Genomic DNA, 14,706 nt, shown 5'->3' with positions numbered 1-14,706 from the left:
TGAATCTTTCTCTAACAGCAGACTGAAATAAGGACAAAGGACAGGAGAGGTCTGTTAGCAGGTCTGATGTTCAAGTGGTCAGTCTGACTGAAGAAACCCGCAGAACCCTTTGCAACATGTTCTCAAATCTGTTATCCCAGCTCACTTCTGAACACTTCTCTTGATTTATATCAGTTTACACAGTTTTTGTAACAGAAAGTCACAACAATCCAGCAGAAGTGGTGTGATATGCAATAAAACTCAGGTTTTGAACACTTTGGTTGCTTTACATCAAGTGGCAGGTTTGGAAATTAAAGTGTGTGCATCTAAGTCCAACAGCTTTGATAAAATACAGATGACAGCCAGAAACTGATTTTTCTGACTTTGCAGCACCAAAGATGCATCTTTATATAAAAAGATAAATGCAACCACCGCATATTTAGTAGAATTTGTTTATCAATGGCTGATCAAATTAAAAAGTAGCAGTGTGTGTATGTGAAGTTCACACAAATAAGAGCGTGTTTATTTATGCACTATCTACAGTTGTCAGTATGTGAAATTGGACAGTAATTGTTAATAAAGTTACCATATGCTCATTAAAAGGCAAAAACATGGTTCCATAACACTTCTAGATAATCCTGATCTTTGAGGTTGTTCTTTGTATTCCTTTTTTTTCTACCAGTGTGGATTCAGAGCCCATGCTCATTGCTTAATGTAGCAGTGAGACTGAAGCTGTGGTGTGGCAGAGTATTTTTTCTCAGTTTAGCAGTAGTTTTAATAAAAATTTAGGTTGTGGTAGAGAAGATTTATACTGTAGTTACTCTAAACACGATATGACAGTCTACACCTAGTGAAGGAGAATTGTTGTCCAGCACGATGATGATGCCAGCAAATCTGAAATATTTATTAAGCAAGCCTCTTTTGACTGAAAATATGCTGTAAGTTCCAAAAACTTTCTCCAGCAAATTTATACTGCTATTGTCCTCTGACACCATATTTTCCACATGGAAAGGGTACAATTCCTTCAATTCTTACTTACTAATAACTTTTTAAATATTAATATAGTAAGTAGGACTGTATGCATATCTCTTACTATGCTGCAAGACTTTTTGAGATTTCTATGAATTGTGAAGAAAAAATAAAAGGTTTGAATTGATGTTTGTGGAGAAAGAAGAGTTGATCTGCCAGGAATGTGTTATGTTTACTGCAAATCAGATTTCAAATAAAATAAAATTTTAATTAGAAATGTGTTGAAATACATTTTAAAATAATTCTTATTGTTTCAAAAGGTTAAAAAAGTGCAAGAGCTTACCATTTCTATCCCTCAGTTTTCACATGGACTTATCAGTATCTTCTAATATAAACTGTCCCATGGAAAAATTTCTGCCTGTTGTGATGTTAGACAGCAATGGCTTCTGCTATGAGGATCACAGATGATTTTTTGTCACTTTTACTAATGTGAAATCTGGCAAGAAGACCTGTACACGCTGCTTGAAAGAATCAACCGCTCTGGGTCAAGAGTCATTATTGCAACATAAATAGGACAGTGAATGACTCAGTGTTTTTCTGGAGAGCTTGGAGAGCAGATAGCCAAGGATTTTAGACTTTCTGGAGATGGTGCTGGCATTACATTGGCTGCAGAAGGGGCCAGAAGTTTCCCTTTACACCAAGCAGCAGCCAAGTAGGAAGGGTTACATGAATTGTCACACCTACTGCTGGGATGTGAATGTGGTGTGAAATGAACTCAGACAAATTGTTTCTTCTGCAGCCTGGACAGGAGCTGCCCATTTGAGCTATTTACAGTTCTGGTAGAAGTACTGACAATAATTTTATGTATAAAACAATTGTAATTCACCTTTGCATGTGTTTTTTTTTCTTTTCCAATGACCATTTCCTTGCGGGGGATCACACAGTCCATCCAGGGCAATGTTATTCTCGAAACCTGTAAGCACAGTTGTTTTCTTGCAGTGGTTTGCTAAATGAGTTGCCTTGGTTTTCTCAAAGCAATAACCCTTTAATACTCCTCTCTCCACCCCAGAGGGAGCACTCTTTCACTGAACAGCAGTGTTGTGGAGGCTGCTGCAGGTCGTCTGAGAGGGGCTGTCAGGGGGGGCAGTGCTCCCATACCTTCCCTCCCGAGGTCTCCGGCGCTCAGCACACGCAGCATGACTGCAGATTATAGCAGGGTAAGTACAGTGGTGTGGAGCTCACACCAAGCACAGCTGACACCAAACACGGTGACTTGGCTGGTATCTGACCTGTTAGATCTATTTGTAGCCCAGTAAAGACAAGCCTGACAGAGAAGATCTTATTTCTTCCTTGGTTCGGCTGGGACCAGTGAAGATCTCTGCTGGAACAGAACTTGTCATGCTCTATCAGTGACGTGGTTTTTGGTTTGGCAGACTGTTCTCTTTTGTCTAAAAATTGCTGTTGATACCCAGCATTATATAATGAATTAAAAATTCTGAACTGGGAGGCACGAGGGTTTGGGAATAAGCATTTTTGGCACTTTAGGGCCTTAACCAAGTGTTATGAACTAAGGACAGGACTTTCAAGCATGCAGGGTCCAGTGTGCTCCCACTGACTTGTAAGGGAAACTGAAAATCCAGCACTTGCGAAAAATCGGGCCAAACTGATTTTAGTTTTTTCTGGATTTGGACACTGGGCTCTGCATAAATTATGCCATAACACAAAATGTGTGCTAGACACATTATCAAGATGATTCCTCTCACCTCCTGTTTGGCCTCTTAGGATATAGGTGGCCACACCTGAGCTAGGCTGGCCACCTTGGCTTTTTGTAATCAGCAGAAGGATGTGGCTCATCTATCCAGAAGCAGACACTCTCTTTATTCCCAGACAATCTGCCTGTTTGCCACCCATCTCCTCCTGGCTGTGCACGGAGATGCCATTCCCCAATTCATTTCAGTCACCTCTCCTGAAAAATCAAGATTGTCCTAGCAAGTTATCCTAAGTTGCCATGATTTAAGCACACAGGGGAAGTAAAATTTATAGTCAGAGCCTTTTTCCATCAATGTCTGAAAAAAAAGTAGATGAGTGTTTAGATCAGATACTTGGTCTAATATGTTGTCTTTCCTAACAAAAAAAACGTTAGTATATATGAAGGGCAGTTTTGGGACCTGTAAATAAATTAATAGTTGTTTCATTTGTATTCTTTTTGGCATATAGACTGACTTGTTTTCAAGTGCATTCAATTTCTTTGAAAAATTCATTTAATTTATATGGAGTTATGTTATTAGGCATTCTTTTATGGGAAGGCAAAAAATCATAATGATATCAAATATATTGGCTTTATTTAAGGGGTCATGCTGGCATAATTTAATTAGTTTAAGTCCATTTGGCTCTACCTTGGTTGAAATTATAATGCTGGTATAAAACCCATAGGTTTTTTGTTTGGTTGGTTTTTTTTTAATTTCTGAGCTACGTGAACTTCCAATAGATTTGAGTATTTCAGTTCCCTGCTCTCACTCTTGATGAGCTGCTCTGATTCTTCAGCTGGAAACTCAGCATGTAAGCATGAATCACATTTTTGTGCAAATTTTATGCATGATCAGTGCTAAGTGAAGCAGATTAGATTGGAATCTAAATATGATTAGTAATAGACTGGTTGCTAAAGGAGCTTTGGAGTTCTGGGATCTAATAGAAATGATGTTTTTACAGACTGGTAGTGAATAAGCTCAGTTTTTGTGTTTATAGGGTGTGCATTTTTTTTTATTGGGCAGGACACTGGCTTAGAAAATGGCATGATTATTCCAGCAAGTGAAAGTGTACCTGAAGATTTAGTAAAGAAGCACTGTAGGAAAGCATCTGGAACACCTTCCATTGCAGTTTCTAGGGTATCTTTGTCATCAGGCAAGTATTAAATCTTTCCCTTGTTTCTACCAGCCTTTACTATCAGAGGATTATTCCTATTCTTATGACTCTGCTCCTTTTGTTTTTAAAGTACAATGAAAGACCAGGTGTAAGTTTTATAAATTTGTTCAAATTCATTCTGAAAATGTTTCCCTTTTACTAACCAATTTCAAAGCACTTCACAAGTTTTACATGAAAAAAATGATAATCCTAACCCGTGTAATATTGGCACAATGTGAATATTAGGTAAATCACATGCTCAGAATTTAAAAGATTTCAGTCACAATTGCACATTGTTAAATCATTCTCTGTGTGCTCACCTGAATAAAATGTTACCTGGCTCCAATCTGTATATAACACTACTCTGCTTCTGCCATTACATTTCACACCCACTTTGCCCAGAAGCAAATCTGGAAAACAAAGAGTGGTCAGAGAGCAAGCCCCTTACAGATTTCATGTCATTTCATTTTTATATGTGATGCACTGAACCAGTCAATCAGTCTGTAATTTACCTCATTTCATGGAAGGCTGTTAGGTGAAAAAGGCTTGCACAGGAAGGTGCTGTCACAGCCACTTTGCAGCAGCCGGTGGAGATCCTCTTTTTCCCATCTGAAACAGGAGACAGGGACACCCTGCACTCTTCTGCTTCTCTCAGACACTCAGTTGGTTTCCTACAGGGATAACAGAGTGGGTTTGGGTTTACAAGTTTCTCTCTGAAACACAGCAGGACTCACTTTATTGCAGCTGAATTTAGCCCAAAGCTGAAACCTAGTGGTGTATCCCACAGAGTTAATCAAAGGAGGTAATGTCCTTTACCTTAGATACTTCAGCTTGAAAGCATCTGAGTTTCTTTTGATAATATTGTACAGTGCAACTCTAGGCAGAGGTGTTACAGATGGCTACTCCTTTATGAAGTGAAAATTCCTGTTCCCTTATAAAATAAGGGCTTTCCTAATAGATAAGAACTAACCTCATGTTACCGAAGCAGATTGATGCCGAGCAAAATTGTAGGTAACTTGGGAATTGGTCTCAAACTCTTCACTGTCTCCTTGTTGGCAGATGTCAAAGGACATTAAGCTCAGGAGAGTGACCTTTCCTATCACATCAACTGTAGACCAGGCAGAAGATGAACAGTTAAAAAGATTCAGATTCCTATCTGCAGGATCTAAAAGTATTCTCTTCCCTCTCTTTCTTTCCAAATATATTGAAACAGTCACACAAAATATTTATATGGGGAGGACTAAGAAAATCTTTCTCCAAGACATCTGTGTTTTATCCCTATAGAGTGGATGAGAGACCCATGGGACTGAAAGGAATTGCTGGAGGTCTTGAGACTTGTTTGTTTTCCACTAATTTCTGCACAAGGAACAGCATTAATGTCAGAAGTACTTTCTGCATCCATTTGTATCCCCAGTTGCTTGATTCTGAAGCAGGTGGTGGAAGGTAATCACTGTGAGCACTTGGACAGCAAGTTTTGCAATATTCTAGGCTGACGGGCCCAGAGAAAGTCAAAACCTTGATCTATAGTATCATCCACAGGAGACAATCCCAGCAGATAAACAGTGCAGGGGAAAAAATATTGCCCAGAAGGCTGAACAGCATCGGAGGACATATTTTTCCATTTATTATATTGATGTTCAATTGTCATAGTTTTCAACAAGTAACTAAAGTATTGTTTGGATGAATTTTTATTTTCTTAAAAAACAGTTGGGTTTGGGACAATACTTGTATGGGATATGAAATTAATATCTCGGTACAAATTATAGCAAACATTTTAATTGGTTTTATTTTCCAGACCGTAGCAGATCTGAGATAGATTTGAGTGAATCCTTCTCTGAAGGAAATGAGGATACTCTCAGCATAAGAAGCAAATCTGTGCCTAGTGCCTTAGATCAGGAACTGGTGAGTTATAAAGATGCAAATGTTTATCTGGTGGAAATTCTGTTTGTTTAGACTTATGAAATCAGCACTGCATGTATATCGATGTAAAATATGGGTAATCCAGGACATTATTTCAGGGATATTTAATGAAGTTTTAAACAGTGTCATCTTCTGAGTCATGGTTTCAGTTTGTTATTAACTGGCTGGATTTTTGAGTGCACAGGTGAAAGAAATCTAGCCTGAAAATAAATTCCAGGCAATAAATTACACATGCTCTGAAGTTCTGTTAATTCATACTTTCATAGATTTTAATTTTGATGCTGAGAAATTCTATACTTTAAACACTTTAATCTTTATCTGGTTTGGTTTTCCCCTTATTTATATTTTTAGCAAATGAAGACCCGACTTTCTGTTCTGCCCCTGTTGTTTAGCTCTTTTTCCTGTTGACTCTTCCATATATCTCCGTGTCCTTTTCTGTGTATTTTATGAACTGCTTTTACTGAAGTGATTCACAATTTCCTTCTCTTCTTATGCACATATCCAAGCTAGGCAATTTGCAGATGTGCATCAATACTATAAAAAAACATCCAAGCTTGTTAAATATGCATGAGGGAGGAAAAAGTTATTTAAATAGTTCTTCATGTAATCATAGTTTATTCTAAAGTTTCCAATTGTGTGTTTGTAGCTTATGCATTTTGTCTGTTGTCATAGTCCTTCCTTGCCATCTGCTCTTTTCAGAAGAGCATTGGCCATGGGAGATGTCTCCCCTCCTTGTAGAGTTTGATACTTGTGCCTTGGTGGAAAATCACATGTTGGGATTTCCATCTGTTTCTTGGACTGTTAACAGTCAGAGAATTTGCCTGCAGCATTGCTTTGAGTTATTCTTTAAGGAGTCTGTCAGATGGTGGAAAAAAACCTTCAAAAGAAGTGGCTTATTTTTAAAATGTAATCAAGAAAAAGGATGTATTCTTTATTAAGAAGATGGAAAATATTGCAGAAGAAAAGCATAAAATAAGAAAATACAGACTTTAAATGTCTTTATATCAGTTCTCTGCTCTAATTGTACAGGGTCTGATAGTTACTACTTTCGTATTTCTCTGAGGCAGATGTCAGAGATGACAAGTCCAGAGAGGTTTTCTGTTCTTTGATTTTTGTCTTCCTCTTATTCAGAGGCGGCTTTCTTTTTTCCTATTTTTTTTCCTCCTTCTTTCTTGCTGTCTCTGGATGAAATTTTAAATTGTACTCAGCAAATCTCCAGCTCCTTTGCTAGCATAGGAGACCTCTCTTGTGGCATAACCTTGATTTAGTTGCTCCAGGGTCTGTGAGAGCGCTCATTCCCTTTTAAAATTCATTCATAACAGGATTCACAGATTTCTGATTCTACCCATATCCTCCCTTTTCTCTGCCTTATGAAATGAATTGATTGCATTCATCATCTTTAGCGTTATCATATTTTTCAGGGTAGTTTGACTCACAGGAGTCCTTCATAGTCTTGTCCTGTAATCGTTATGGATGCAGTGTTTCGAGATAAAAGCTGTATTCCTGCTGGAATTTAGTTTGATGCTCAGTATAACTTGATGCTTGATATAAGAGACAAAGAGAAAGAGATCTGATGAAAGTAACAACAGTTCCTGCAGCCTGAGAAAAGTTAGGAAGTTACACCTCCTTTCCTCTCAGCTGGCTGATGGAGCTGGCTGAACTCCTTCAGTCCTGGGAGATGGGAGCTGACAGCAGTGGTGTGGGAGATGCCACATGTCAATAGGATATGCAGATTGCTGGAATTTATCAGCTGGAAGGATGGGAAAAGGCTTTTAGCTGCTTTGCTCCAACCTCTATCAGGAAAACCCAATACACATACAGAGAAATTAGCTGGACAATTGAATGGATATTTTGCTTCCCTAACTTACCATTGCTTTTGATAGTCACAAGGAACAACCCCCAAAACCCCACATAGTGTGGTAGGTATTTAGCAAGGAACACAGGGAACCAGTTAAATTTAGTGTTCAAGTGTGAGCACCTTGTCTAGAGAGGTGTGTGTTGAATTCCTGACCAAATAGTGTTCATTACATGCTCAGCTGCTTTTTCAGAAGTAATTGGATGATGTGCATTTTACAACCCCCACTGGAGACCACGAGATTAATATCCTACTAGCTCTAACTTTAATAACCTAATAACACTAACCAATTATGTAGTCACAGTTCTGTGACACCTCCTGAGAAACATAATCATCTTAGTGTAAAATGAATGAAGAGCATAGGTTAAACATTAACCTTTTTGTTTTTCAACTTTTAGATATCTGCTTGCAGACAAAAAAATTGGTAGTCAATTAGCAGTCCTTAGGACTCTGTGAACACTGCCAGTATTTGAGTGTCTAAGTCTGAAACATCCCAACACCCCAGGCTGAAGGTGTTGCCTTACCTCTTTTTTCTTTCTCTCTTCTGTTTTATTATTCAGTAATAAAAATGTAGCACTGTTTATTTTAAAGTTCACTGGTATGCATACAGCATTGTAAAAGAAATAGTTTTATATGTATTACCAGAACTGCTCCTTCCTGTTATATGGGCAAGAAAGAAAAATGTGTTTTCTTGTTTCAAATTTAAAACTAGAGTACATCATCTGAATTCTGAACTTAGTGAGTGAAGTAGAAATGAAAGGTAGACTCTTTTTTTTTTGTTTTTATTTCAGGTTTTTGGTGGGGGGTTATTTTGGAGGATTCAGCTCTCTCTCTACCTGAAATAGTTTGCTCTGTTTTGCCTGGATCTCCATGGATTTTTCCTTTTATATATTTATATATATTTTCTTTATATATTTATAAATATCTATGACTTCTTTTTTTTTCCTGTGGGATGGTAACACTGCCTGGAATAGGTTAGAAAGGTATGGGACCAGCAGAGCAAACTCATGGCAAGAACATGAAGCCAAGAGGAGACTTTGTTTCAGTATGTAAATCTCGGTCCCAAATAGCAATAGCTTGTCCTGATTTCCCTCTGCTCAATATTAAATATGTGGTTACAACTGCAAAATGGTAATAGAAAATTTTGCATCACTTTCAGCTGGTTTTAATTCAGTTCAGTCACTGGAGCGAAGGAGAAGAGATGTAACAGCTAGTTTTATGCACACTAACGACAAATGTACTCCAGATCTTTTATGTAAACTGTGACAGTTCAACTCTCCAACAGCATTTCTTCTCTGCTCTGTTTTTCCCAATTAGCATAGCAGTCTTTGAGACCCCTGAATTCAAATACAATATTTCTGTTTAGTTTCAGAGTGAGAGCAACTCAGCAATAGAGATTGAGGTAGGTCAAAACACAAGATTTTTATAGCTGCAAAGCAGATACAAGGAAGTTGAACATTTGACTTCCATCAAAACTAAAAGCAGAGTCTTTCAAAATACCTGCCATAAGGTTTAAGGAAACACTTGAAATTTCCAAACTATATTTAATAGGATGATAATTGTCTGTTGGCATTTTTTCCTGTTACTTCAAGCAAAAGTTAAGAGTCCTATTAGAACTATCATCCAGATCTTGTTTCTTTTTAGATTTTGCTTTATTGCTGTCCTTAAACAATGAAAATGATTTTTTTCTCTACATAAGTTAAAGATGTTGCAGTTCAGTCTTGCTTGTTAAAACTCGAGCACAAATATAAAGCTGTGCAACTATTGAATTTCCTCCCTTTCTTTTGTTAAAACAGTACAGGAATTTTAAAAATGCCCATCAGCTTGTTTTTTTGCTTACCTCTCAAATATATTCAGTGTGTATGATGGCAAGGTTCTTCCCACGTGATTTGACAATAACCCAGGGCTTTCAGCACTGCCAGTTAAAAGGGGTCTGTTCTAATGACTGTGCCCACGAAATCATCTCTAAACGCTGCAGCACGAAGGGTGCAAATGTGATGCAAATTGTGTACTTGTCTGTTTGTGTGACTGTGACCGATACAAATGTGGGTAATAACTAGAAAACTGGATTTCTGGATTCAAAAAATTTTGTCTTGTACGGACATGTGACCTGGGCTGTAACCAATCAATCATCTAATGGCTTTTGGCTACACATGTCTTCAGGTAAACCAGTATCAGTGGTCCTCCTGGCCACTGGAATGGGACTTATTCACTCATTTCTTTTTTTTAAGATTTAACAAATTCTCACCATGTTCCTCCAAGATTTTCAAACCTGAATTCATGAATGCAAATAGTAGCAAGCAGAATAAGTTAATTCACATGGGATTGTTCGTAGGCGTGGAAGTGGGGTTTTGTTTATGTGTAGTTGTTGGCCACACAAAGATATGTTCCTCCAGAATAAGAGATAAAGTGTATGTGTGAGCTTTTCCAGTTCTTAAGCAATTGAACCCTGAAACTGTAACAGAGCCTCTTCCCCTTATCCTCTGTGCCTGTACAAAGATGTGGAAAATGTAAATCAAAATTCCTCTAGAGAATAGAATTTGCATTGCTGGTGTCTTCCTAAAGTGGAAAACATGTGAAATGAAACTAAGTGACAGGCTGACCAAATACACAGCAGAATAAGACAACTAAAATGCCTGTTTGTCATTTAGGATTATCTGGATGAAAGAGAAGAAGATATTGATGCCATAGTGGCCTCTCGTTATTCAAGAAAACACGAACATATGGCAAGTGGATTATCAACAGTAAGATCTTGAGTAGAAAACATATGCTTTTTCCTTCCACAAAGCACCATCTTTCCTCTAAAAAGGAATTTATCTTCATATCACTTAGCGGCAGGTCATCTTTCATCCTGCACATAAAAAACATCTTTTAATTTTAGATAGATTTTCTATTATATTTTTGATGCTGTTCAAAGCTAAAGTGCTGTTCTCTGCAGTGCATGAAAAGAGAAAACTATTTTTCATACTCATCAGCAGATTTCCTCACATGCTTAGGTTACTACCAAGCTTACATTTGGGGAAGGCAAACCATAGGTGTCTGTGGTAAGTGACTGCTCATCTTTGCAGAGGAGCACTTAATCTTAATTTAATTGAAATTAAGAGAACAAGGCTATAGTGGGATCTTCCATCTCAAATCACTTTCTGATTGTTCAGGTTCTTGGGACACAAATACTTGTCTGTGTGTTTGCATACATACCACCCATCATGGTCCACCCGCCAAGCCAACTTTCTTTATGATGTGATTGCTATGCCACCCACATCTGAAAAGTATTTCCCTTTACAGTGAGGAGGGAAATACTTGGGGATTTGGGTTGGTGACAACAAAAGGATATCTTCATTTTCAGGTTGTAACAGGTGTTTTTGAGACGCAACAAAATTGGAATGAGAAGCCTTGTGCAGTTTGTTATGCTGTCTGTTATTCACTGGGAAAGAAAATGGATGATAAAAGTAGCCTTTAACATGTCTAGTTTATTACCTGCTGTATACCTCATTTTTTGGGATCTGTGGGCAACTGATACTATCTTCAGAGAAGTCATGGAGTTCTCTGTGGCTGCTCTTCTTCATGACTTGTGTCTAAGAATAACTCTGGACAGCATAGACAGTATCAGAAAACTGCAACAAACTAGGTAGGATGAGAGTGTTGAAGTTTTGAAGAGAGGTGATGAGTCTGTATATTAAAAGAGAAGAGAAAATTTGCTCTATGACAGTAACCACTGAAATGTCTTTTCTAGATTGCATCCCCTTTAGTCCCCATGCAAGCAGGGCCCGGGGAATCCCTACTTACGTTTTTGATCCCAAAGAGATGGAGATGGCTGAACCCAAGCTTGGCTTGCATGGGGATGAGAAAAGGCTGGGAATATTACCATCACAGAGCATTTTGGTGTCTTAGATCTGATCATGTCCAGACCGTTTTTCCTTCTAATTTGTGTAGTTCACAGAAACAGACACGACAGAGACACGCAGCTCTTCGGACCAAATCAGACTTGAGCACATCCAGCCTGTTGATACTGGTCTAATTAGACCCACTTAGCCAAAGCTGACTATGACTCATATTATCCACTGCTTGCTGGTCCCATGGATTTAATAGAAAAAATAATGTTTGTTTCCTGTGAATATTGATAGGAGGGTTGCAGGTGCTCAAGTGCTTTCTCTGATTTGGGCATTAATTGAGGAACTGCATTTGGAGATCCCTCCCTCTGTGCTGTAGGCAGTGTTCTGTCTCCGCTGGGTTTGTCCTTTACTGTAGGTTTCCCTCTGACTTTTTTCTCAAGCAGAGTGCAGCTTCTTCAGTGCTGTAGGTTTGAGATAATCTCACACCTCAATGCTTTCGCTTCTCCTTATTCTCCATGACATGATGTTTAATGTCACTGCATGCTATGTTAATGGCAAAGTTGTGAATGGCAAGCTGCTTCTCCCTGCGACAGCAGGTCAATTTTACAGATTCTTTTTTTCTTCATTCTCCTTAAGTGTGTTACTAGTTACCAACATTTCCCCATCTCTCTTATTTTTACCTCAATCTGATTGTCAAGCCCTTGAGCTTCTTCACTGTATGGGTTTTTTTCACATGCTATCTTTCAAGTGACTGTGTGTTATTGAGTCACATTGAAATAACATTATTAATGCATAGTAATCTCTAACTGCATAGTTATTCTCCCCCTTTTTTTCCCTGTTTTTTCTTTCTTTTTTTCAAATCTGAGAATTTAACGTAAGTATGTCTAGTCTGAAAATGGGCATTTCAGCAAAAGGAAGATATACTACAAGGGGTAAAAGATACTTTAGATCTACCTGCAACATGAGTGAGCAAAAATAAAAGTGGAAACTGCATCATTGAAGAGAAATTGTATCTCATAATTTTATTTTTCTTTGTGTTTTCCCAGTGCTAATACATGAACTATGTATTTAGTTTTCCCTGTATCCTTCACTGATTTCTTTCCCAAGCATATTTATGTGGTGTTGTCAAGACCCATCACATCAGGAAGATTAAATGGTTCCAGTGCTTTACTGCAGCGATAAGATATGATGCAAAATAAACGTAATTCTTAGTGAGGTACTAAAATGAGGCTCTGCATCCTTTATGTGTGATTGTTGTTTACTACTTATGGAACTGGAATATGAGTATATTTCTCAAGGATTTTACATTGTAATGGCCAGTGTAAATGCTACAGAACAGTCTTGTGGGGGGATAGGGGCAGAAAGTGAAGTATATAAAGTCCTACTAAATTTGTGTAATTTTATTTGTGGTTTGTAAACAGTTAAAAAATGTGTATGCATAAATTCTAGGGTCAGAGGTCAACTATTTGTTTAGGACTTTGTGCTGTGGTTTTTTTCTCAATTATTTATCCCTTGCTGCCTGCTTACCTAAGGATTGAGGAAAAATGTATTTGGATTCAGTAAAGAACAACTCATCCACCTCCTTGTGTTAGTCTAACCTTGTTATTTTCTGAAATGGGCATACAAGTTGTTACAGGGATAATTTAGGCATTTTGTAGCACGTACTGGAACTATTAAGTTCACTGACAGTTTCAAAGGCAGCAGTGTCCAAGGATACTCACTTTCATGTATGCCAGAGGTGGAAATGCATAAATGGTAAAGGCTGAAATTTAGCTCAAGACATGTTAGGAATAGAAGGAAATATGACACATTTTTTGGTGTGTGTTGATAATTTTCCAGTAATTTTATGCAATTCTGTTTGTGGAATTTCAACCAATTATAGAAAGGATTAAAAGGACAAGCCTTTTACTTTTTTCTTTTTTTTTTTTTTAATTGAGGATAAAGAAGACCAGCAGAAATACAGTAAAAGCACATTTTTTGCTGTTTATTATTCCTTCGTGGTGTATAAAATTAACTTCATGGGTAATTATTGCTTATATAAATAATTTTTTGCATGTCTGCTGTTGTTTACCACATTGACATAGAACTGTTTATCCCTCCAGCCTTCTGTGCTGCAGGGCCCTTTGGCAAAGTGTTTGGAGATTTGGGTTTTGCCACAGACAAATTCTTTCTGTGTGGCTCCTTCCCTTGACTGTGCTCTTCCCTGCAGCTGGTAAGGAAGGAGGTAGATCAAGATACAGTTTCCCTTGAGGTCCTTAGTGAGATTTCCAGACCCTGCTCTAGCAAGTAGAGGAGGGAAAATATTTCCCCCAATAACTAAATACTGTATTTTTTTCCCAGAGAGTGACATGTTTCAACATTTTTGTGCATTCGTCTTTTATTCTTCTGAACTCCACAGAGAAACTGTAATTTTGTACAGAGGCACTGATGCTGCAAATACAGGAATGCTTAGCTTTTGAGTAGCTCCAGGGAGGATTGACTTCATGCACATGTAAATGAGAACAAATCCAAATATAATCTAATATGAATCCAAATCTGCTGAGTTGGTGGTCTAAAATAGAACTCATTTAGTTTGATACAGAGATTACACCTCATTTGTATTCAATTACCTTGAACAACACATCCTTCAATACTTGAAATATATGGAAAACACAGCATTTCTCTGATTTGGTGATACCCTTTTTCTTCCTTTCTCACTATGGCTTTGCAATATAAACTTCCTTTTCCTGTCTGTATAGGTAAAGATTTCTCACTTCACTTATTCTTATTGCAGCAATCTAATGCTCTTTTCTCTTGATCTTCTTGCACTGCCTTCTTTAAAGAACTCCCCAGAAGGCTCTGACAGAAAGTGGACATATTTAAATGTGCCTGAAAAAGACGGTGACACTGTGAGTTCTCCTGAATCCTCTGCTTAGCTTACTTTAAAGGTTTCTCTCTCTTTTCTCCCTTTTTGTTGAAGACTGTTACCTGTGTGTCTTGCAAGGTTCCCATGTTGTAGAATTTAGATGGTTATATATGTTTTTGAGAAGTTTTGCTCAATGACACAAAAGAAAATGTGCACCAGCTTTCTTGAATGTTCTGACAGTCTGCATATTGCTCTGATTTTCTTTAAGAAATATTCAGTTCTTTCCTAACTGTAAACTTTTGGAAGAGGAAATCCTCATGGCAATACTCTGCATCTTATTACTGTGAAGAAAAAGGGATCAGGGGGTGATATATTATGCTGTAGTGGAAAATTTGTGGGATTAT

The 14,706-nt window shown here is 37.8% G+C and overlaps 1 protein-coding gene across 5 annotated transcripts in view; it reads left to right on the top strand.

Moving 5' to 3' along the window:
* SYTL5 (synaptotagmin like 5) overlaps positions 1–14,706 on the top strand; it is an 87,990-nt gene that overhangs the window by 55,999 nt on the left and 17,285 nt on the right. For 2 of the 5 annotated variants that reach the window (XM_017811026.1, XM_017811025.1), the window contains 5 exons: positions 2,018–2,165; positions 3,720–3,849; positions 5,645–5,751; positions 10,276–10,368; positions 14,280–14,345. In XM_017811026.1, the coding sequence (XP_017666515.1) occupies positions 2,018–2,165; positions 3,720–3,849; positions 5,645–5,751; positions 10,276–10,368; positions 14,280–14,345 (544 nt within the window). The remainder of the gene's footprint in view (positions 1–2,017; positions 2,166–3,719; positions 3,850–5,644; positions 5,752–10,275; positions 10,369–14,279; positions 14,346–14,706) is intronic. The other 3 variants (XM_017811028.1, XM_017811027.1, XM_017811029.1) reach the window with 3 other exon arrangements.

This window comes from Lepidothrix coronata, unplaced genomic scaffold (genome assembly GCF_001604755.1).
Source record: "Lepidothrix coronata isolate B3197 unplaced genomic scaffold, Lepidothrix_coronata-1.0 Scaffold30, whole genome shotgun sequence".
NCBI classification, from domain to species: domain Eukaryota; kingdom Metazoa; phylum Chordata; class Aves; order Passeriformes; family Pipridae; genus Lepidothrix; species Lepidothrix coronata.
This window is presented reverse-complemented; position numbering and strand designations above follow the sequence as displayed.